The 25,527-nt window shown below is 36.2% G+C and overlaps 1 protein-coding gene across 3 annotated transcripts in view; it reads left to right on the top strand.

Moving 5' to 3' along the window:
- cdhr1a (cadherin-related family member 1a) overlaps nucleotides 1-14,998 on the top strand; it is a 92,051-nt gene extending 77,053 nt beyond the window's left edge. For 2 of the 3 annotated variants that reach the window (XM_051923909.1, XM_028795485.2), the window contains exons 15-17: nucleotides 1,067-1,295; nucleotides 7,781-8,035; nucleotides 13,853-14,998. In XM_051923909.1, coding sequence (XP_051779869.1) covers nucleotides 1,067-1,295; nucleotides 7,781-8,035; nucleotides 13,853-14,407 — 1,039 coding nt within the window. In that variant the 3' untranslated portion in view covers nucleotides 14,408-14,998. Of the gene's footprint in view, nucleotides 1-1,066; nucleotides 1,296-7,780; nucleotides 8,036-9,213; nucleotides 9,766-13,852 lie in introns of those variants that run through there. The other variant, XM_051923910.1, reaches the window with a different exon arrangement.
- The last annotated feature ends 10,529 nt before the right edge of the window (nucleotides 14,999-25,527 follow it).

The raw sequence follows: 25,527 nt of genomic DNA, 5'->3' as shown, positions 1-25,527 counted from the left end.
TGATATTGTATAAATATACATACATCCAACTTAGCATTCGAAAAGGCAACTTTAACATCTTCCCAGTGCCTGTGTGTGCTTCCTCTGGGTGCTCTGGTTTCCTCCCACAGTCCAAAGTTATGCAGGTTAGGTGGATTGGCAACGTTAAATTGACCCCTAGTGTGTGGTTGTTCATGCTGCAAGGGACTGGCACCCTGTCCAGGGTGTGTTCCTGCATTGCAGCCTGTGTTAACAGGGACAGGTTCAAGCACCCTCCACAACCCTGTTCAGAACAAAACATGCTAGAAAATGATGAACTGATTTTGTAGAATATGAAGCTAGAACTATATAAAATATTTTTTATATGCAGTTCCTTAAAGAATGTATTTTTTAATAAATAAAGTCAGTCAGTCAGTCATCGTCCAACCCATTATATGCTAACACAGTGTCACGGGGGTCTGCTGGAGCCAATCCCAGCCAACACAGGGCACAAGGCAGGAACAAATCCCGGGCAGGGCGCCAGCCCACTGCAGAATAAATAAAGTAGTCTCTTAATATTAATTAATAAAGTGTACAATTACAGAGAAGCACAGTCTATACCAAGGAACACTGGGTGCAAGGTGGGAATTAAACATGCATTAACTACCACTCCAAATCCATCAGTCTGTTTTAAGAACCCACTTAACCACAATTTTATGGTTATGGGGAAGCAAAGTCTGCCTTAGGAGTTAGAAAGATAATTGTTGCATACTACTTGAAACATCATACTTTCAAACAAAACAATATATTTATTTAGATAATGCCTATGATACTTAAATTGTATATAAAATACCTTACTTAGATCCTGACACCCATTCATCCATTATCAGATCTTAGTTATTGTTGATCGGAGGTGTGAAAGTATCCACAGTCTACACCTGTAGTTCCGAATATCAGAGGATATACAGTAGCTCTGGATAAGGTACCAGACTTCACAAGGACACCTTAGAGTTTTCAGTCAGTCCAGCAACATGACCAAGGTTTTCTGTAAGAATTTAAAAAAATACAGATTTTTCAGAATTTTTTACACATCTTTTTTCTTTTACAGATTTCTTATTCATCCCTCAACTGGTATCATTTACACACAACCGTGGGCCTCACTTGATGCTGAAGTGAAATCAAAGTACAATTTCTATGTAAAGGCAGAAGATACAGAAGGGAAGTATAGCTTGGCAGAGGTCTTTGTCACAGTACTGGATATGAATGACCACTGTCCTGAGTTTAACGACAATATTTTTGAAAAAACAATGATTATTGGGGCACCAGTAAAAGTAGAGGTATGAACATTTCTTTCTTTCTTTCTTTCTTTCTTTCTTTCTTTCTTTCTTTCTTTCTTTCTTTCTTTCTTTCTTTCTTTCTTTCTTTCTTTCTTTCTTTCTTTCTTTCTTTCTTTCTTTCTTTCTTTCTTTCTTTCACTAGCCATGGTCCTTGAATTTCACTCTAAGAAGATTGACAACAGGTTCTCATTGCCCTAACACTGAAAAATAGAAAATTCTACAGTAAAACACACACCTTCAGATAGTTTTCATTGCTGTTAAGTCACATATTCTAAAATAGACATAAAATTAAAAAACTAATTTACTAAGCAATAAAAATGTTTTAAAATACTGGTAAATTGTATAAGGAAATAACTTATATTGTAACATTAGTGATGCCAAATAGGAGTGAAATATGTCATTTTTATTGGGTTAAACAAGTCTTTGATACAACATCAATTGACTAATGAATAGAAACCAAATGGAGATTGATGTATTTAAATTACAAATGTATGTTCAAAATATTCAGGTTATAATTATTCAGAGAAAATTAAAATTATGTAAATCTATGTTTTATCTGAAAATTGCTGGGAGGTTTCTCACAGAAAATGTGAAGATTTTGCAATTTTCAGTAATGGTTGAATCTAATTTACAAAGCCATGTGATAGCTGATGTCTTCCTATAGATCATAATATGTGCAATGGAGATAAGTTCACAATTACCACTCAGAGCATCAGTTCAATAGCCTGGGTATTCCTATTTGGTGGCAACTGCTGTCAGGAAACTCTTTTGTTTCTTATGAATCTGTGTAGAAAGTAAGGGATCAGAATGAAGGTGGATGAATGAATATCATTCTGTGTCTTCTTTTCAGCCGTTACTCATTGGGATAACATAGATCTGGACAATATTTCAAAACTTCAAATCAATTAATGTGAACAAACACAATACCTGAAAGACACCCTGTTGCCAAAATGAGGACAGTGCAACTTCTCTTGAACCTAACTGTCTGATGATTTAAACCTTGCTTACCTTCAAGACAGTGTTACAATAATACCATATAAGACACGGTCATATCTGAACATTTTAATATTTCAGAAAGCTGTACACAGCTCAGTTTCCACTCCAGAAGTACTCTGCTTCCTACAGTGTCACTGTACACCCTTGGCTGTTCAAAAACATAATCTAAAGTATATTTCTATGAAAAAAGCTAGATGTTTTTAAATTTTGTGTGAAATACAATATGAAGAATCGTATATTAAAGAAGACAAGAGAAGCTGTAAATGACTGAAAATTAGACGCACCACTAAACAACAAATTAAGATAAACAAAACAGAAGTTTTATGTGTTGATATAAATATAACAGTAATAGCTTCAGTTACAGTATTATTTGTTTGTAATGGCAGCAGAAAATTACAATGTTTTGCATGTTGGTGAGACATGCCAATAAGAATTTCACTGTATTCTGTACATGTGAGAATATTACTACTGCTACTACTTCTGAAAAAACTGAGTGCAACAGTTTTCAGTGCTGTATAGTAATGCAAGAGACTCTACTTTACTTGTCTATAATATTTTCTATGTACTTTTACTTTTACTTCACTACATTTTCAAATGCAATTGGTTACTTTTATTTTGATACATTTTGTTGGATACATTTGTCACTGCACTATTAAAATAGAAAACAAAAGGGCTACACAAATACACACAATGTTATGCTCAGTCAATTGTGTATAATACAGACTTCCCAGGCTTTAGGAAAATTTGTATATATGGAGAATCTGGGATGCAGAACAGATCTGCAGGCTGCAGTGAGATGTCTTCTACTCGTGAATTAATGTGCTGTGGTTCATTCACCTTGTCATGTGTGGTGCTTATATGGGTTCTTACATTTTCCTTAGCATCATGGCTCCAAAACAGATTGTGAATTTGTTAGAAAAGTTCAGGAAAATCTAAAATACCATTTCTTTGAATGTGTAACTAGAAGGCATAACATCTAGGTAAAGTGATTTATTAAACATTATTTAATGAAGGGCAACATCTTCTTAGGATTTGTTTTGATAACTGATGTTGTTAAACTAACTTTATCAATTTCCATATTGTTCATTGTTGTTTGAAGAAAAATGGTGATCTCCTTTGGGGCCAGGGAGTACTTGAAAATGTTTTCTACTTAAATGTATTAAGTACTTTACAAAAGTGTTTTTATTGTGTATGTCTATGTATTTTATTCTTGGTTTTAATTTGTTATCTCATTTTTGAGTGAGTGAGAGTGTGTGATTACTGTTTGTAGAGCACTTTGCAACATTTTTCCTTGAAAAGTGCTCTATTTAATAAAATGTACTTATTTACTTTTCAGGAATAAATTAGTTCCCTCTTAAGGCAGAAAAATATGCATGCCTCTCCCATTAGCACCTACCCTACTGAATTAGTATACAATCATCAAGATGTCCACTCATGTCGAATGTCACACGTTCAGATTGCATTTATGCCGAACATACATTTCTGATTACAAACGATTCACATGAATTATATTTTGTTTTTTAAAAACTTTTTTAATATATATATTGTGACCTCCAGGGGCTACACAGCTCCCTAAACACCCAACACAACAGATACCAGGGCACACGCACATTTTATCATATGTGGGGAAGCTCTTCTCCCTTGCTCCCCACAACACCACAGTACAAAGCAGTCTACAGCACACAGCACGTTCTTTTTCTACTCTCTTTCACCTCCACTTCTCCTCTGGTAAGCTTCATCCTCTTCCACCCAACTCTGGCTCCCAGAGAAGCAGCAGCTGGCTCCTTTTATAGGGCACCCAGGTGTAGCAGAAGTGCTGCACCAAAGGGCTCAGCCATTCCTGCAATGCCCCCTGGGATCACTCATAGAACAGGGCTGCGCCAAACTCCAAATTCTATGGAGCCCTAAGGGAATCGGAGGCACTGCTGCAACTCAGGGGGGCTGCCATCAAGTGTTCTGGGGGAGGCAATGTGCTAAATAGGCTGCCTTCCCTGATCCTTCCATCCCTTGGGTGTCCTGGCCAGGTTGGGCTGCCGGCAGTTCCTTACTATATATATATATATATATATATATATATATATATATACAGCCACAACATTAAAACCATTGACAGGTGAAGTGAATAACATTGATTATCTTGGTACACGTTACAATAGCAACTATCAAGGATGCAACATATTAGGCTGCACGTGAACAGTCAGTTCTTGAAGGTTATGAGTTGAAAGCATGAAAAATGGGTAAGTGTAAGTATCTGAGTAACTTTGAAAATTACATGACTGGGTCAGGGGATCTCCAAAATGGCAGGTCTTATGGGCTCTTCCTGGTAGGCAGTGGTTAGTACCTACCAAAAGTGACTCAATGAAGGACAACCGCTGAACTGGCAAAAGGGTTATGGGTGCCCAAGACTCATTGATGCCTGATACCACAGAAGAGCTACTGTAGCACAAATTGCTGAAAAATCTAATACCTGCCATGAGAGAAAGGTCTCATAACACACAATGCATCACAGCTTGTTGTGTATGGGACTACATAGCTGCAGACTGGTCAGAGTGCCCATGCTGACTCCAGTCCACCACCAAAAGTGCCTACACTGGGCAATGAGCATCAGAACTAGACCATAGAGCAATAGGAGAAGGTGTGATGAACCACATTTTCTTTTAGAACATGCGGACAGCCTAGTGTGAGTGTGTTGTTTCCCTGGGTAAGAAATGGCAGCAGGATGCACTGTGGGAAGAAGGCAAGCCTGTAGAGGCAATGTGATGCTCTGTGCAATGTTCTGCTGGGAAATCTTGGGTCCTGACATTCATGTGGATGTTACTTTAACACATACCACTTTCCTAAAGATTGCTACAGACAATGTATGTCTCTTTATGACAATACAATACAATTTATTTTTGTATAGCCCAAAATCACACAAGTAGTGCTGCAATGGGCTTTAACAGGCCCTACCTCTTGACAGCCCCCCAGCCTTGACTCTCTTAGAAAACAAGGAAAACTCCCAAAAAAACCCTTGTAGGGAAAAAATGGAAGAAACCTTGGGAAAGGCAGTTCAAAGAGAGACCCCTTTCCAGGTAGGTTGGGTGTGCAGTGGGTGCCAAAAAGAAGGGGTCAATATAATACACAGAACAGAACACTATACTATAGTGTTCCCTTATGGCAGTGGCCTCTTTTAATAGGATGATGCACCCTGCCACACAGCAAACATTTTTCAGTAATGGTCTGAGGAACACGAGAAAGAGTTCAATGTATTGATGTGGCCTCAAAATTCCCTAGATCTCAATCCAATCAAGCATTTTCAGGGTGTACTGAAAAAACAAGTCTGATCCTTGTAACTTTCACAGGACTCAAGAGATCTGTTGCTAATGTCTTGGTGCCAGATAGCACAGGGCACTTTCGGAGGTCTTGCGGAGCCCATACCTCTGTGGGTCAGAGCTGTTTTGGATGTATGAGGGGGACGTACACAATATTAGGCATGTTGTTTTAATGTTGTAGCCGATCGCTATATCGGGCTTCGACTTTCGCGGCTTCACTCTATCGTGCATTTTATATGTAAGCATATTTAAATATATATCGCGGATTTTTTGCTGGTTCGCGGATTTCTGCGGACAATGGGTCTTTTAATTTCTGGTACATGCTTCCTCAGTTGGTTTGCCCAGTTGATTTCATACAAGGGACGCTAGTGGCAGATGGCTGAGAAGCTACCCAACTTACTTTTCTCTCTCTCTCTCTTGCTCTGACATTCTCTGCTCCTGACGGAGGGGGTGTGAGCAGGGGGGCTGTTCGCACACCAAACGATATGGACGCTCGTCTAAAAATGCTGAAAGATTACCTTCACGTTGCTCCCTTCTGTGCAGCTGATTTGTGAAGCGACATGCTGCACGGTGCTTCGCATACTTAAAAGCTCGAAGGGCACGTATTGATTTTTGATTGTTTGTTTTTATCTGTCTCTCTCTCTCTCTCTGACATTCTCTGCTCCTGACGGAAGGGGTGTGAGCTGCCGCCTTCATTGCAACTGCTTTGTGCCGCGGTGCTTCGCATACTTAAAAGCAAAACAGCCCTATTGATTTGTTTGCTTTTCTCTCTCTCTGACATTCTCTGCTCCTGACGCGCACTCCTTTGAAGAGGAAGATATGTTTGCATTCTTTTAATTGTGAGACGGAACTGTCATCTCTGTCTTGTCATGGAGCACAGTTTAAACATTTGAAAAAGAGACAAATATTTGTTTGCAGTGTTTGAATAAAGTTCCTGTCTCTCTACAACCTCCTGTGTTTCTGTGCAAATCTGTGACCCAAGCATGACAATATAAAAATAACCATATAAACATATGGTTTCTACTTTGCGGATTTTTCACCTTTCGCGGGGGGTTCTGGAACGCAACCCCCACGATCGAGGAGGGATTACTGTATATAAAAAAAGGGAGAAAATCTTACATTTAATTGTAGTTTGATGCTTAAGTACACTTAATATCAGACACTTTAAAACTTATACCTGAGAAGTTTTATCATGGACAATTTTTACTTTTAAGTCACTTTCCATTAAAACATCTTTTAATGGTTGTTAGGTACTCTATACAACACTGACACTTTCCTTTGTTGCTTACATGAAGAGTAGCTCTGCTTTTTTAAAACCAATTAAATGTATTCTTTCCAAATAGCTTACTTTAGAAAAACTAAACCCCCACAAGGAAAAGAAAGCTAACCAGTCAAGTCTCTCATGATTTTTTTACTTCAAAATGTCTGTGTATATACATGAGAAGGAATGGTGTTTTGCGTGCTTTACCCTGTAACTTTGCTGTTTTGTTCACTAATTTGCCAGCTAGAGACATCTCCAAGAATTGTAGTAAGTTTTGACCTGGAAATTACCAAGTTGATTTTCCTAGGATTTTTGACGTGGCCTTCTTCTCATATGCACTCAGTCCTGGTAAATTCCTACATAGCCTGCATGTTTGATAGATGTTTTGTACTCTGTTTCTTCCTCTTATGCAGTTATTTTTCCCAATTCACATCCCTCTTCGCTAATGAGCCCTTACCTGAACTGTCATCCTGACCAAAGAGTTTAGGTGGCCAGTCATTAGTCATGTCCAGTCAACCTCTGATATCTGTTATCACAGTTTAATCAAAATATCTAGAGGAACTACTTCATGTTAGATCATCTCCTCAGTCACAATACACACCTACCCACAAATCCTTTCTAAATTAGTTAACATAAAGCCTATTGCCCTTTTCCCAGGCTCACCTTTAAAGTTTTCTCCAGTTTTTCAGTTGTGCACACAAGGCTTCTATCACATTTAGAAAAGTTTTCCCTTTAAGAATGAAGATCTTTGTTAAATCTTCTTAACAGTGCTCCCTGCCGAGCAGAGGCCATTTAGTTCCATAACAATTTTTAACCTGCAGTTCCTTGTATCATGCAACAGTGTAGTCTGGACGGCTTGGCATAGGGTTAACATTGTCATTAATGGTCTTAAAATTGTCCTTTTTTATTTTTTGCAGGCTGTAGATTATGATGCAGAGGAGCCAAATAATGTTGTTGAATATTCCATAATGCAAACTGATCCAGATAATATTTTTGACATAAATGCAGCAACTGGAGAAATCAAGCTGAAGCCTTACATTAAATCACTGGATATTGTCCAAAATATTACAAAACAAAAGGACTGCAAATGGTCTGTAGTGATTCAAGCTAAAGACAGAGGGTCACCATCCTTTAGTACTACAGCAGTGGTGAAGATTGATATCACAGAAGAGGTAAGTCTAGTATATCATATCAGTGAAACACTTCATTGACATGCAAGGAAGATGGTAGATTCTTTATTAAAAGTCTGAAAAGTAAACAGATTGTTATTTTAAAAGTTATGGAGTTAAAGCAGCCTAGTCTAGATAGGAACGTTTTATAATAAATCTAAATATTTTGTACATATACTGTAAAGTATTTTCACATAAATGCTAAAATATACTAGTAGAGTCATTAAGTGAAGCAGTTTTCAAAGCTGCTATTGTTAAAGTGCTGTACACAGACACAATTATGAAACAAAATGAATGTTATTGTTATAAAAAATTTATTTTATTTCAAGCATATTGTCTTAGTAAGTTTTGTATTTTCTAAAAATACCACCATGCTTCTAGTGAACTGATAATTTTAATATTAAGTACTCTTTTAGTGAGTCTGTGTACAAAATTTAATTTGTAATACCAGATTAACCATGTATTACTCTTGAAATAATACTTCTTAAAAAATATTTTTAAACATATTTTTAAAGATAATAATAAAAATTCTTTGCATTTCATATAGCGCTTTTCTCATTACTCAAAGCACTCAGCAATTGCAGGTTAAGGGCCTTACTCAAGGGCCCAACAGAGCAGAGTCCCTATTGGCATTTACGGGATTCGAACCGGCAACCTTCCGATTACCAGTGCAGATCCCTAGCCTCAGAGCCAATTAACGACATTGTACAAATTTGTTCTTGGGGCATTTTATATAGAATACACAGAATTATCTGGGAATTTGCATTTAAGAAGTTAACATTATGTCTGTAATTGTGTAATTCCTCAATATACATGTTACAACAATATATAAAACATGCCATATACTGTATGTTGTCTGTATCATCTCATGAGTTCCTTGTAAAATAATGGCATGTTATGCTGTTAGTCTGGAAACCATCTCTTCCATTTAAATGTTTCTGTTCATTTATATCAAGAGAAATGCTGATATATTAAACACAAGCTTTACACACAACCAAAACTGATGATAACCAAAGCAGAAAGTACAAGAACATTTAAAAAAGTTCAAAGTACATTTGCAATGGTTGAAGAAATTCACAAAAGCCAATTGTCAAACAAATGTTACATCCTTCTTATGTAGTGAAACATAGCACTTACCTTATGTACTGTATCACTGCCCTGTTGTTTTGTGTTGTTTCTAGATCAAATCAAGGGTAAGAACATTTTTTCTGGGCCTCAGGAATCAGCCATGGAAGGTGTTTGGATTTTGCATGAGTTTGGTCATCATCAGCATTTCATTAACCATTCTTATTTCTTCATTGATATACTGGAAATCAGTGAAAAGGTCTCGAATTCATCCAAAGGGCAGAATCAGAAAAATTATCAAGAGACCTTGTCCTTAAAATGCCTCTTAAATTCAGATTACCCATTCATTGTTGGCTTTTAGATTGTCAATTTGCATTTCCCTTTCAATGCGGTTGTCTGTAAAAGAGTACAGGAGCACATGTTTTTAATTGTTTACCTAAAACAAACAGTGATTTAAAATTATTTTGGGGTTCACTTTTTGCCAATAGAAGAGCTGCAAAAGAAATATCAGAACTGGCATAATCCTGTGGATGGATTTCTAAAATTTAGAAAGATATAAAGCCTTACATGATTTGCTCAATTTCTAGAAGTACACAGTGAATATGTACAATTAATATGATGAGGACAGGAACATCAGTTAATATACTTACATTATATTAATGCGGCAAAAATACTTAATCTCAGTATTTACATTTTCTTGTGGTAATAAGTGAAGAAGGAAGTTGTTATCTGATCTTTATTCTTTCTTATAGCAGATGCATTTGTATGCTGGGCTGCAAACCTCTATGAAAAGTACTACATAAGAAAGAGAATGAATTTCAGATAGCATTGAAACTCTTTGTATAATTTCTATATTATAATTTATCCATCCATCCATCCATTATCCAACCCGCTATATCCTAACTGCAGGGTCTAATGGGGGTCTGCTGGAGCCAATCCCAGCCAGCACAGGGCGCAAGGCAGGAAAGAAACCCCGGGCAGAGCTCCAGCCCACCGCAGGGCACATGCACACACACACCCAGAGACAATTTAGAATCGCCAATGCACCTAACCTGCATGTCTTTGGACTGTGGGAGGAAACCGGAGCACCCGGAGGAAACCCACACAGACACGGGGAGAACATGCAAACTCCACGCAGGGAGGACCCGGGAAGCAAACCCAGGTCCCCAGATCTCCCAACTGCGAGGCAGCAGCGCTACCCACTGTGCCACCGTGCCACCCTGTTATAATGTATACTAAGCAAATTAAACAATTTAGCTAGATTATCAACAGATTATTAAATTAAGGTAAACTATATGGCTATCAATCCACATAAATGTTACTCCAATTGAGAGTTACAAAGAATCTGACCTCAGTTAAAACATCTAAAATATCTCATTTTATTTGTTTGGGATACAAAGAGGATTTTTTATCACTTGCAATTTATGGATTTAAAATAGATATGTACTGTATATCTTGACAACTGTTATATAGTAATTTACCAATACTTTTAGTAAATGTAACTGGGGTTGTGACCTAGTTTGTAAAATATATTTATGTATGTTACTGAAATTGAGCTGGGGTCATTTGTTTATTATACTGTATATATTCAAATTTAATTTGGATCTTTTTTCACTACTGGGTTCATAGGCAGCTCAATCTAAATAATAACTACTTCATTTTCTTAGGTAGATTATTAGATTATTGATTTTTATTGTGTTTTCCTCCAAAGCCTGAGGCTTTTGACCTGTGACCTCTGTCCAGTGGGCAATTTTTCTTATTAAAAAGGCAGTTGATCTATTACTTATAGTTAGACTGACCGCATCACGTTTTGCTTCATGGGTAAATTAATAGAAGCAATTATTAATAAGGAAAAGATTAAGTAACACATGTGAAATACATGTGCATTGTGGAACAGTTACAGTCTCTAAAATAAGTATCAACCCCTTGGAAGTTCTCACATTTTATTGGCATAAACAGTAATGTAACATTTACTTTGGCTTTTTGGACAATGATTGACAGAAAAAGACTTTAAGCAACATCACTTCAAGAGAGGCCCATTGAATTAACAAGCTAATTAAAATGGGAATCTTATTTATGGGAGCAAAGGACAGAATTAAATCAAAAATGAGTGCCATTATGAAAAATGTTACACATCCTTTCTCTGACACACTAACATGGAGGACTTTCATCCAGTGAATTATTCAGTAGATATGTGTCAAGAAACGCTACTGGGGCTCCTTTATACCAACAGCAATCCATCTGCATAGTGCCTCACTGAGACTGACACTGCTAAGTCAGAAGTTTTCATTTCTTTGTTTTTAAGTTTTTGATCATTCTGGTGTGTTTTTGGACCATATTGTGTGTGTGTGTGTGTGTGTGTGTATATTTATCAATCTATTTATGTATTTATTTATTTAAAGCCTCCTGTAAAAGCCAAATTTCCCCCTGGGGACAAAAAAAGTTCTATGTATCTAACGAATGGCAAAGTGACAACAAATCTCTGCAGAGTGAACTAAATTATTTACAAATATAAAACAAAATAATCGATCACTTAAGTATTCAAACCTTCATGTCAGTATTTAGCAGTTGCACCTTTGGCAACCATGACAGCCTTGAGTCTATGTAAACAGGTCCTCATCAGCTTTGCACATCTGGGTTTTTCCTCATCCTTCTTTCTAAAACTGCTTAAGTTCTCAGGTTACATGGGGATTGCGAGTGAACAGCCTTTTTAATGTCCAGCAACACATTCTCAATTGCACTGACATCTGGACTCTGATTCTGTTGTAGCCTTGGTTTTATACTTGAGGTTGTCATTCTCCCTAGGGTGCAGGTTTCTTGCAGACTGTGTCAGGTTTTCCTACAGAATATCCTTGTATTTTGCTGCCTTTATTTTCCCCCCTACCCTCACAAGCTTTCCGGCGGCCTGTTGTGGAGAAGCAGCCTTGCAGTATGAAGCTGCCACCAACATGCTTTATCGTGGGGATTGTGTTTTTTTCATACTGTAGTGTTTCTTGCTTATGCCAAACAAGGGATTTAGTTTGATGTCCAAAAAGCTCAATGCTGGTCTCAGCAGATCAAAGACCTTTCTTTCAGCTAACTTCAGGATCTCCCATGTGCTTTCTGGCAATCTTTAGCTGAGATGTCATGAGCATTTGTTTAACAGTGGCTTTCTCTTTGCCATTCCTCGATAAAGCTACAACTGGTAAAGCATTCAAGTAATAGTATTTGTATGTACAGTTGTTTTCCAATCTGAGCCACTGTAGCCTGTAACTCCTTCAGAGTTACCATAGCTCTCTTGGTGACCTCCCACACTGGTCTTCTTTTTGAATGATTTTAGAGTTTTCATTGATTTTCATCTCTACCATATGCTTGACATTTCTTAATGATTGATTTAAATGGACTCCAAGGGTATTTGTTGACTTGGACATTTTCTCTTTTATCTCACTTGTGCGTTTTAATTAGTTTTTCACAGAGTTGTTTGGAATTTTCTTTTGTCTTCATTGTGTAGGTTAGGCCATAATACTGACTCACCACAGGTTGGGCCTACCAGATAAGGTGTATTTATACAACAATCAACAGAAACCCCAGACAAGTGATCTCCATTGAACTAATTATGTGACTTCTGGCTGCAGCAGGGATGATTCATGTTAACGGGGGGTGAATACTTATGCAGACAATTACTTAGCATTTTATATCTGTAATTAATTTTGACCACTTTGCAGAGACATTTTTCTGTTAACCAATGCCTAACAAGCCAACTGAAACTCAATGTGATTCATTATTGCAAAGTAATAAAATGTGAAAACTCTCAAGGGGATGAATATTTTTATAGGCACAGTCACATGGTTTCAGATGGGGAGCGGGGAACTAATATGCTAGAATTCTATAAGGAAACAGAGAGGCGCCTATGATATTATCTATCTTTGATTTTCAATAGGCCTTTGAAATTGTCCTAGATTAAAAATCACTGTGGGCACTCAAGTGCTACCTGGAAAAAATAGTCATAACAGATTTATGAAATCTCTCAACTATGCAAAAAGAAACATTAAATGTGAAAATGTTTTCCAATGAAATAACATGGTGCTATTGTTACTTTACTTGTCCGATTCTGGAAGCAATAGAAGAGAGCAAATGAATGGGTTACCTGAATGCCACGTTTTATAAGATGGGTTTGAGTGATATGACATCTGTGCCACCAATAGGCACCCATATATATATATATATATATATATATATATATATATATATATATATATATATATATATATATATATATATACAGTATGCTCTACACCAATAGGTACCCACAGATATACTTTGGACTCTGTGTCCAGCAGTCTTGAGTGAGGATGCACACTTTCTTACTCCTGACAGAAGCAAATTAAAGGTTAGAAAATCCTTTGTCAGTGAGTTGAGGCAACACTGGAGTAGAAGCTCACTGGTGACAGGAAAATGTAGCTAAGACATTGTGCAGAGTAAGGGTAGGAGTAAAATGTAGAGGGGTTTGATGTATTTAAGGTGTGAATTATATGAGTCATTAAACTGATTTTACAAAATCCATTATATAATGACCCAATGGAGAGTTAGAAATATGTTTTACACATATTTAATGTATTTTTCACCCTATCAAATATTAACTTTGTATGTTTAAAATCAAAAGCCCCATCTGAAAAGAGATGTGTCTTCACTTACCAAGATTACAGCAAATTAACTTTATTTTTTTCTCAGTCCTATGGACTCTTTTACATGTGATCTTTTTGTGCTCTTTTACAGACTCGGCTCAGGGGCCCTATGGCAGCATTTTTATTGCAAAGTAGAGATAACCCTTTGAAAGCCCTAGGTGTGCTTGCTGGGGTCATTTGCTTTATGGTAATCATTACAGTCCTGATCTCGACAGCCATGTTCTTACGCAACAAAAAATCCAACAGGATCACTCCTGCCCGTCGCATTATCAAGAAAAGACCCAAAGACCAACACCCAAGGACAGCCAGGACAGCGTGGTTCAAGTTACGTCGTACCAGCAACCTTTCAGAGAAGTTTATAATTACTGATCATGATCAGAACTGTGAAAACCTTAACTCCAATAACAATGTTGAATTGCCAGCTCCACCTCCACCCTGTGCCCCTGTGTTGCCCCCTCCAACAAAGTACTTGGTCAACCCCAACAAAATAGAGTTGAATTTGCCCACTGTTTCAGGAGCTGTGGCCTCCAAAACTAACACACAGTCACTTTATAGCAAAAATCCCAACATCAGCACAGCTTTAGTGTCTGAACTCAAGGTGAAGCTTGAGAAAAAAATGATGGATGCCAACACATACCATATTTAGATATCTATTTACCGTTCAAATTTTACAGGTTTCTAAAAATAAAGTCAACAGCTGTCAGCTTTGTTAATGTCCTTCAGTTTGCAAATGTGAACATTGCCCTTGTGCTTACTTTACATTTTTAAAATCTATTTCAATGCAAACAAGCTGCAGCAAGATTGGGATCTTTAGGACAACTTGTCTTGTGGAGTGTGGTTGATTTTCAACTAAAGAAATGTATGATAAATCTAATTAGCCTTATACAGTATGAACAATACACTGTGTTAACTGAATTTCTGCTCATGCTGTTCATTCAGCATTGATTTGTCGGTTTGACACTGACTTGGCTCCTGGAAACTAACTGTATTTTTGGAAGAATACAGATTGAAATATTTTGTAAAATTATTTTGAACAATGCTACATATTCCTTCAAAATTTTATCAGTAACTACATGAGTGAACCAATTTGTATGGCAAACATCCTGAAATATAAAGAAAATTGCCTGCATCTTGAACCAAGTAGAGTAATTTTTTTCCTGTCAAATATTTTTGCATACTAGGACCAAAGAGAAAAATACACTTCTGGCTTTTATTCTTTATAAGCTTTAATATTAAAAGAAGGATCATTAAATCTTAAAAAAAATCAATATACACTCACATGGATATTCATATTGAGGGATTTACGTATATGCATTGAAATATGGAAAGCATGAGCTACAGTAGTTGAAAAGGAAGCTCATTTTTGATGGACTTCTGTATCTCGAGTGAAGAACTGGAAACTTAATAGATTTGTCTTTTTGAAAAGAAGCATTTATTTATAAAATTCAAAATGTACATTTTCAAAAGGGTTATTAAACTCTTGTATAGCTTAGTTTTGTTTTTGAATATGGTGTTTTGTTGTGTTTTACTGATAAATGTGTATTTTGAACGTTTGCATAATAAAGAAACATTACAGATTCCAAAAATTCAGTTGTTCACAACAGTGCCATAATCTGGGATAAAGCATAATCAAGAGACAGGACAAACAAAATGCCCTTGTTTGAAAGAGGTAGGCAGATATTTTCTCTTGTCCTTCACTTTCTTCCAATGGTTTTAACTCCGCTATACTTATTTCCTAGTTAATACTTTAGTTGCTGTTTTAATCAGTACATTTTTAAAGAGCTCATAAAGTAAATGTTGCTAGGTTCCATTAGAATGCGTATCTTATGTAAAAGACTCTTCGCTCTTCATGCTGGTGTAGCAAATCAGTGGTCTGCTTGTTTATCTAACAAAATCCCACAGCCCCAACAACTCTGTAACATGCTGTTCTCCCTTAACTTCAAACAATACCCTTCTTCAGCAAACACGTTCTGCAAAATATTTTCTTTTTAAATAAACTGGTTTCCATACTATGCTCGGTTTTCAACCCTCAAGTACTGTTTGTGGGTGCTGGATTAGTGTACTCTCAGTCTGAACTGGATGGAAGTGGCCTATTCGTTTATATTATTATACTATTTGTTTTAAACGTCTATTTGTAGTAACTACATATTAGGGTATTAAGAAAATGTTAATTCTCCTAATGAAGATTTGTATATTATGTTGAATAAACAACCATACAATATCATCCTTGGAACTTTGTTTATTTATAAGCTTGCTGCATTCTGACAGCCAATTAACTTGCTGATGGACAGCAGTAATGCCTTTACAAGTGCTTTCTAGGTATGGCGTGTTCATCCACAGGTAACCAATGTAACAACGCTAAAACCGGTGAGATGTGTTTACATTTTCTTTTTCTAGTTAAGATTCTGGCTACTGCATTCTGCACTAATTGCAACCGATTGATGTCTTTCTTAGGTAGTCCTTTTAGGAGTGCATTACAGTAATCTAATATTTCAGCATCTTGTAAAGTTATAAGATGTCCAACTTCTGCTATATTCCTTAAGTGAAAAATTGTAATCCTCGTAATCTGGTTAATATGTGACTTAAAGTTTAGGTCAGAGCCAATGATTACCCCTAAATTCTGTACCCCTGCCTTGATTTTGAAACATAAGGGATCAAGTTTATTTCTAATGCCCTCATTATATCCATGTTTGAAAATCACAGAAATGTATGTTTTTTCCTTATTTAGTTTGAGAAAGTTACTACTCATCCAAACGTAAATACTAAGACACTGGATTAGAGAGCCAAGAGCATCAGGGTCATCAGGCGCTATCAATAAGTAAAACGTGTGTGTCGTCTGCATAGCTGTGGTAACTTGTGTTTTGAGATAATCTGACTTAGTGTAAGCATGTAGATTGAATACAGTAGCAGAACCAGAATAGATCCTTCTAGTACACCATATACAATATCATGTATCTCTGAAGTACAATCACCTCAACTAGCAAAGTATTTTCTACCTGTTAAGTAAAAGTGAAACCAATCTAAGACACTGCCAGAGAGGCCCACCCATTGTCTTAAGGTGATTTATAAGAATACTGTGGTCTATGGTGTCAAATGCTGCACTCAAGTCTAAGAGAACAAGAACAGATATACGGCCAATGTCCGCATTAACCTGCCAATCATTTACTACTTTAACCATTATGATGTGTTCTACAACCTGACTGAAACTTGTCAAGAATAGAATGATTATTGAAATAATCATTTAGCTGCTTAATAACTGCCGTTTCTAGAATTCTGCTTAAATACTGACACACTAACAATTGCTAAAATGTGTTAAATGTCATTTAGCTCACTTTTAATGAGCAAAATGATATCCTTTTCAGATAGTCTAGCAACTAGGAGAACAAGGAGATTAAGTTCCCACTACTGATTCAGGATATGACTCTGGGTCAGTTTCTTCATCTTTGTGTTTTCCAAAATATCGAAACATGCAAAACTGACTTTGGTCTATAGCCTCAGGTAAAAAGAAGAAATTACTAATGTTCATTCTTTGAGGATCTGTAGGTGCAACAATAAATCAAGAATAAGCTAATGAAAAAGATTTTGTCATAAGTTGCTGGGTGATTTTCTTTTAAAAAACAATTGAGATGGTTCAAATTGATGATCTTTATTCATCAGATCCCTGCCATATGAACAGCCTGATATCACTTTGATAAATGCTAACAAATATGAATGTGCTTGGGTTTATAAAGGCTGAGATAATTTACATAACATCATTTATTAAACATAGTTTTCTGCACCAAGCAGAGTTAAAAGAATAGTTTAGCCCATCTCACATCCTGTATCTTGTTTGGGAACTACTGTACTTTGTTTGGATAACACAGGTAATGAAAGGGTTAAATACTGGAGGTACGTACTGAGCCTACTTGTAGGTTTGGAAAGTTTATTATCAGTGCTTTAAAGATTTATAATGAGGCTAATCTGAGTGTTTATGGCACTGTATAAACGATAACACTGTCATTTTTATTATCACTTTTAAGATTTTATATATAAAACATATTTACTAACCTTAACCATCTTCAAAAATACAGAATATTTAAAGAAAGTGTGTTTATATGAAAATCAATAGTTGTTCATTTTATTTATCTGATTTCATTAAAATGTTTCCAGTTTGCAAAGATAATGCTAATCAGAGCACTTTGCCCTAAAGTGCTTAAGTACTGTAAACCCTTGTTTATGTGAATTTCCCCTTGGGATTAATAAAATATCTATCTATCTATCTATCTATCTATCTATCTATCTATCTATCTATCTATCTATCTATCTATCTATCTATCTAATGGTTGATAATAAACCTAAAAATTCAATTAGGGGACAGAAGTTCTTAACATAAAGTATACTATGGAAAATGTTATGTACTGACTGCGTAATGTAATAGTTTGTGAATTTAATTAAACATAAAACATGTAAAATGACAGCAGTTTAGTCACATCTTTAAAGTGGCTTGAAGAGTAATTACTATGAACTCTATAAACTGTTCTTGTAAACTTACCGACATGGTGTAACTGATTTTTCAGTTTATTAACATGATATTCTTTAATGGCCTACAGTACCTTAGTATGGAATTGACTATGGAATCATAATGAAACGTGAGTACTTACCTATATGGTTATTTTATTTACATTGATAAGTACACTGTAATAATCAACAGTTACAATGTAAAACAAAGCAAAAAGTACACAACTAATGTGAAAAGTGAGAATTTAAATTTTTTGTTTATTTGCACAGTACAGTGTGTACTTTTAATGAACACACACAGTAAACAGAATATGCAGATTTAATTCACAAATATGGAATGTACATAATTTTTCAATGTGAAAACCATGTCACAGATGAAGATATTTTTGCTAATGATAAAATCAAATAACTTTGAAGCTGTAAACTTATTAAAAAAACAACTGTTTTGACTTCTTTTTCAACCTTCTGATTTGTCTTTGTTTCCAAGCTGTTTGAAACTCTGTTTGCAGTTGGCATTAAGTTGTACTTAATACTGTACTCTTGGATTAGACAGAAACTTCACCATCTTAAGGTATACTGAAACTTTTGCTATCATGTTATACTGAGTGCACTTTCCAAATGTAATAACTGTACAAATAGTTTTGGCTTTTGTTCCTGTATGGTATGTGTAAGAGAAAAACATGAATGTGCTTCAATATTTTGGTAGAGTACTGTTGATACACTTGTACATTATCTGAAATTATGTTTATTTGCATGCAATAAACTCTTTTATACTCCTCTTGAAGTTTAAATGCATTTTTAATATCACACAGAGCTTATTTCACATTATGTGATTCATACACTGATAGATGACAAATTGTTTAACATCTACATTACTGTAGATCAGTAGAGCACCTGCAGCATCCTGGTAATCACCTCTGGAAATAGCTAATGCAATGACCTGCATCACCAGAAAGTCACATTACCTGTGTCTAGTAAGTTTAAAGTCTGGGGAGGATTTGGGGAAAAGATCTTTTTTGGGCAGAAGGAATACCAGTCATAAGTGAAATAAGGGCTTGTTAAGGGCTGCAAGTCCATGGTAGGAAAAAACAATGGAGCATTAAGATTTTGTTTTCTTGTATTCTGATGTGTGTCCCCTAATACTTCATCATCCTGGGAATCACACAACTGCTTCCAGTGTATGATCCACCTTTCTTCAAGCAGCTTAAAACAGTGACTTTTAAGCATAAGGGAGGTAATGCAATATGTTCTGTCTCTGTGTTTAATGGTCACATACTATTAAAGTATTTGATAAATCCTGAGACTGTCTGATTGTTTGGGTATTCTAGCTTAATTTGATGCTTTTATCTCATTCTCCATCTTGTTCTTAAATTAATGTATTGTTCATTAATGTTTAATTACTTGTCATTATGGTTTATCGATTGTAGTTTTTTGTTCTTTTACTGTATTCTTTAATTGAGGAATGTGACCTAAAATTAGTGTACAGACCTTATGTCCTGCTGTGTTGAGATTGTACTCTTACTTTTTGGTCTTTTGTCCTTTTTGTGTTTTGCCCTAGTCTGTTGTTTTTATTGATCTTGCTTTTTTGTATTATTTGTATTTGTACTCCAGTCCCTTTGCCCAAGTTCAAGTGTTCAGGGTTTTCAATGCTAAGACATTAAAGTGCCATTCTGATCTGTTCCTCGGCTTCCTATACATTTTCCTATTTAGTTAGTTCCATTTCATTTCAACTTCTTGGCTTTTAAATTTAGCTTATGTTTCTTGGTTTTGGAATCTTGGTTAATGGTTTTGGTTTTGTTGATTTTGGACTGTTTGATTTTTCTATTGCTTTTTACTTTAATTAATGTTTAGTTTTGATGTATGGTATTTTTAATATTTTGTATCTTTTTTTTAATATATTGTTTATTTAAATTAAAAAGTAATACAGGCAAAATTCCGTTATAACGAATATCTTTACAACAGAATTTTCATTACAATGAAGCATTTTTATGGTCCCGACAGCTTCCACATATGACACAAGTCTATAGAAATCTTGTTACAACAAAGTACATTCAGCAGATACTTTCATTACAACGAAGTGTCCAAAAGACCTTGAAATGCCTGAATGAATCATTCACAGAGCAGTTAGTTCTGTGGTCACAGCTCAGTTATGCACAACGATCCCCAAACAGAAACATTGTAAAAAAAAATTTTTCTTCGGACTTTGCTTCTACTGTTTTTTTGCTGTTTTTGTTTTTGGTGGATTTCAGTGATACCCTTTGCTTATTGATCGTCAACATTTGAAAAACATCCATTGGAATTTAACTCATTGTCACCCTCCTATAGAAACAGCAGACACAAAAAAACGATAACAGTTCATATTAGAAAAAAAAACTTTTAATTTTTGCAGCTCTTGTAAGTGGCAAAAAGAAAAAAAGACGTTGCCAGTGAATTGAGAATTTCGCCATCGACACTGTCAACTTTATAGAAAGAACAAGCAAAAAAAAGAAGAAAAATCTCGGGTTGCAAACGTATGTGTACTGCTGCATTTAAAGAAATCGAAAAAGCAGTTTTTATGTGGTTCAGTGAGGCTCATTCAAAAAAAACATTCCTATTAATGTGGCACTCATTCAAGAAAATGTGAGATTTCAAAACTCTCTTGGGACCTCCCCCAACTGGACAACATGCCTAAGAGCGTCCCGAAGTGCAATCACCATGTCTGTGGAAGACTGTTTATAAGTTGCTGGGGCAACAGCAGGATCACAACCCTCTCCGCCAAAGCAAACTCGATGGGTAATGCAGGGAACAGGATTACTTGGCTACTAACCTGGCCACGACCCTGCCTGGCTGCTGTGTCTGTTTATAGGAGAGTGGCAGATCCCGCTATAATAAATAACCGTGCTGTTCCTGTTTCAAAGCTTAATAAAGCTGGTTTTGCTAAAGTACTGAGACTCTGCCTTATGTTTTGGGGTGTAAGACAGGAACTTATAGCGCGACTCCAATCTTTTAGGACTCGCTTCTGTGGTGCCTCACTGCACCACTGTAAGCCTGCTGTTGCCCTGCCCCAGCAACGGACAAACAATCTTACACAGACGTGGCAAAATCACTCTTCAGGACGCACTTCAGTGTGACGTTTCCATTGGGTGGGATCCCAAAAGAGTTCAGAAACCTCACAATATGAAGAAGAAGAAAAGGATGATTCGGCTTCTGATTGATAACTCTGCTGCCCACAACATGCTTCCTCATTTAGATAATGTTTGCATTGAATTTCTCCCACCCAATTGCACAGCAGTGCTTCAGCAATTGGATTTGGACATCATTGGCACCCTGAAAGTGTATTCTCACAAGGAAATGCTGAGAAAAATTCTCGTCAGCACAACTTGTAGACAGGAGAAGATTAAAATTAACGCGAAAGAAGCTATTGAAATGATTGCAGACGTCTGGAAGCGAGTTAAAGAAAGCACTATAGTGACAAATACAGAATCTCATTACAATGAAATTTTCATTACAACAAAATATTTTTTAGGTTCCTGGAAGTTCATTGTAACAGAATTTTACCTGTATAATTAAAGTTTTTTATGGTTCCCTCCCTTTTGTTGGTATTACATTGGAGCAAAAAACTGCAACATGAAGTCAGCTTGGCTTCAATTCCCTGAAGGCAATATAAACAATTTGTGGCCACTGCCCCATTGCAGTGTAATTAGTTCTTAGCAATTATGTTCTCCTGTTCTCTTTGTGCTCTCCATGTATAAATTTCAGGATCTAGATTTTGAAGTTTGATATTTTATGGATTTTTAAAAATGCGGCTTTGTCTTTTTTGTTTTTAGAGTTATAGTAAAGTCAGTTTATTTTCTTTATTTGTTTATCAGATTTACATTTTTGTAATTAGTATATTAATTTTTTTTGTTTTATTTAGTTAATTTCATTTCTTTATTTTGCCTTTTATTTTGGAATGTTAGGGTTTGTAATTAGAGTGTTGGATTTTGTTTTTTTTTAATTCTAGTAAATAAATAATTACAAATAAAGTTTCATTTGGGTAAGACTGTGTTTTTTAAACAGTGTTTACCTTCAGCTTAGGGTGATTCATAACAGGCACCCACTTTAAAAAGTTTAATCCTTTGTATGCTAACCATACAACCAGAAAGGCTATGTGAATTAGAACTGAATTTATTTTAATCTAAATAAGTTATTCTTTCTCCTTATTTTTTATTCTGATTTTGCAACATGGAGAATCAAACTATACCTTTATTTTTTAGGAATAACACGCTTAGGGTTACTGTTTTATTTTAGTGTTACGTTTTAGAATTCCCACAATGTAGATTTTGTTTTTCTGTGAGTGCTGCCATTTTAGATCCCTCTTGTGAGGCCATGCCCACCAGAAGTTGCTTCACAGGACATCATAAGTGCTATGTTAGCTAAGCAGGTATTGCTTCATCAATGATTGGAGATACTTCTCTAAACCTTTACTGTGTGTGTGTGCCTCCTAGCTGCTTTTTGACTTTGACACATGTTAGAAATGATTTTATTTTTGTTTGTTTTGACCGTTGCTTTGTGCCTTCACTACATCTTTATGTTCTCATCCATCTCTACTTCTGCTCACTTGATAGAGCAGTACAGTGTGAAAGCTTTTTAGTACTGAATGATTTCTGCCAATCAGCCATATGTCACAGCAGTCTTCTATGTGTTAGTGAATTTGCTTCAAAACTGCTGAGCCTGCCATGATATAACTTGCAATAAAAATGTCTAGAGTTGGGAATGAAAATGTTATTAACAGAATTGGGTTCAGTGGTATTTTTGTTCTTGCAGTTCACATCACAAATGGACAGTCTAGTGCAGGGGTCTCCAACCTTTTTTCCCCTGAGAGCTACTTTTACAAAATGAAAATGGCCGAGAGCTACTCATGTTTTGTAACGTTTATTCTCATAGCTTATTTCAACCCAAACAAACTGAATAAGCTTGTTTTGCCTGAACATTTACAAAATGTGCTGTCCACAACTCACATTTTGCATTAAAACATCACAAAAAATATTTAGTTCCCCTTCAAGTGCATTTTGTACGTCTGTATGCATTTTCTAGTGTATCTCACACTATTGAATTAAAACATGAATGCTGTCAAAACAAAACAATGCAATTCCAAATACACAGATATTCCTTATTCATTTGTAATTTTGTTACATGTCACTGCTTCACTTCACAAGTCCAGTTGCATGTGTGATGTGTTTTTTAGTTAGTCAGATGACTGGCACTGCATGGAGTCAACAAGAGAGGTGTCTGGTGGAGTGGAGCCACTTAGGTTCACTCTTATGGAGTCATTTAAATGTTCATCTGTCAGTCTTGTTCTGAACTTTGATTTCATGACATTCATGTCAGACTCACAGAGGTATGGAGACCCAAACAAAGCAGACATTTTCAGAGCTGCTTGGTGAAGATTCTTATAGTTATCTGGCTCAGTTAAGCTCCAGAAATGCTGAGAGTGCTGTTGAGACTTTAACTGCACATTATTTTGAAGGTTTACTAATATATAATATGTAAAATCCAATGTCTGTCTGTCTGTATGTCTGTCCGCTTTTCACGGGTAAAATACTTAATGGATTTAGATCGTTTTTTTTCTATAATTTGCTTGAATATTCTGGTTGGTTTTGAGACTTCTCTCATTTTGCCATTTATCAGAGTTTGCTTGCAGTACCAATTTACTTGCTCCAATCCAAGAAACACGCAGCGGGCTGAGGGCAGGGGCCTCCCTCACTCACTCACCAGCTTCGGGGCATGTTCCTTAACTCCACTTAGCTAGCGAATGAGAGAACAATTGAATTCAACTTTGTTTGATATTTAAAATAAAGTGTTACTTAGGTAAGACCTGAGAGTATTTCCGGTGCAAGGACATTGCATATAAGAAGCACTTCCCGGTCAGGTAGATGCCCCACAAAGTAGGGACTGCTAATCTCTGCAGCACCCCCAGACAGCACCCATGGGAACCAGCAGAGCTGCCCCACAAGACTGCAGTTCCCAGCATGTTCTGTGGGTGGGCTTTTGAGTACTGTTACCTGGGGATGCTGCCATCTAGCGTAATGGGGGAACATATAATCCAGACAGGTGGCTCTCCATTATATATCCTCCTGGCTGGGTAAGGATCTTTGGTCCACCCCTCCTGGGATACCAGCATATCCACTTCTATGTTGGCATCTCCTGCCAACCTTCTGGTTAAGTCAGGGAATGCCCTGCCTTTCTTACTGACAACTCACTATCTTGGCCTCTTGGCCAGGTGAGGACCCATGCCTGCCATTCATCACACTAGTTTCTTCAAATTTTGTACATCTCTTGTTTCTATCTTGTCACATCTGACTTGCCATATAAAACATGTGTGATAAAGAAAATAGACTATCAAATGTAGAATTCAGGATTTTACACATATACACCTATAAAGCTACAGTTGTAAGTATAACCCCATCTCACAGTATATTGTTGACTTGGATGCCAAGCCCCACACATTTAAAAAAAAATACATCTGTTTCTTATGGGAACATTTTGCTTCTCGGATATAACCGCAACATTTTTAAGTGCCACACAAGTCTATTTTCACAGCTCTGATCTATAAATATTTCATTCTTGAGGCCTTGCTCACAGTTCATTCTGCATCAGCACAATGAGAAAATGTCTTACTGTGTATAAGGAACTTGATTACATACTTCATCCTTGCTTTGGTCAGACTAAAATAGGACAGGACAAAATTGAACCTAAAAAGAAAATGGAACAGGAAATATCTAAAATACAGGACAACAATGAAAATGACATAACTGGTGAGGAAACATTGACTAATAGACAGTAAATTCCTGCTAAGTTGGAAGTCACATTCCAGCCAAAGAATGGGAACTTGTGGTTTTCATCCCACCAAGCAACAGGGGAGTGTGTAATTCAAGAATATAATCAAGATGACCCTGGGGCCAACTGTTGTGATTGCCGGTAGCTTTCTTTAAAGGTCTGAGTGAAAATAAGCAATAGATTAAGTGGAAGAGATTTTTGGAACGCTATAGAAGGGAAGTCAAAGGTAGCCAAGGTTAGAATCACTAAAGGCCAAAAGATCATTCATCAATGTTCAAGTTACACTGCTAGATTTAAAGTCATAAACAAAATAAAAGTCATAATGTAAATTCTATTTCAACATAATTGCTCAAACAGTATTTTTGGAGTCAATAATTTTAATTTGCTATAATCTTTAGATAACTAAAACAATACAGCCATGTTTTATATGTCTGGCAATACGTCACTTGTCACATAACATGCACCATGTTT

This window comes from Erpetoichthys calabaricus, chromosome 2 (assembly GCF_900747795.2).
Source record: "Erpetoichthys calabaricus chromosome 2, fErpCal1.3, whole genome shotgun sequence".
Classification (NCBI taxonomy): domain Eukaryota; kingdom Metazoa; phylum Chordata; class Cladistia; order Polypteriformes; family Polypteridae; genus Erpetoichthys; species Erpetoichthys calabaricus.
Note: the sequence above shows the minus strand (reverse complement) of the source record. Positions and strands in the feature narration are given on the sequence as shown.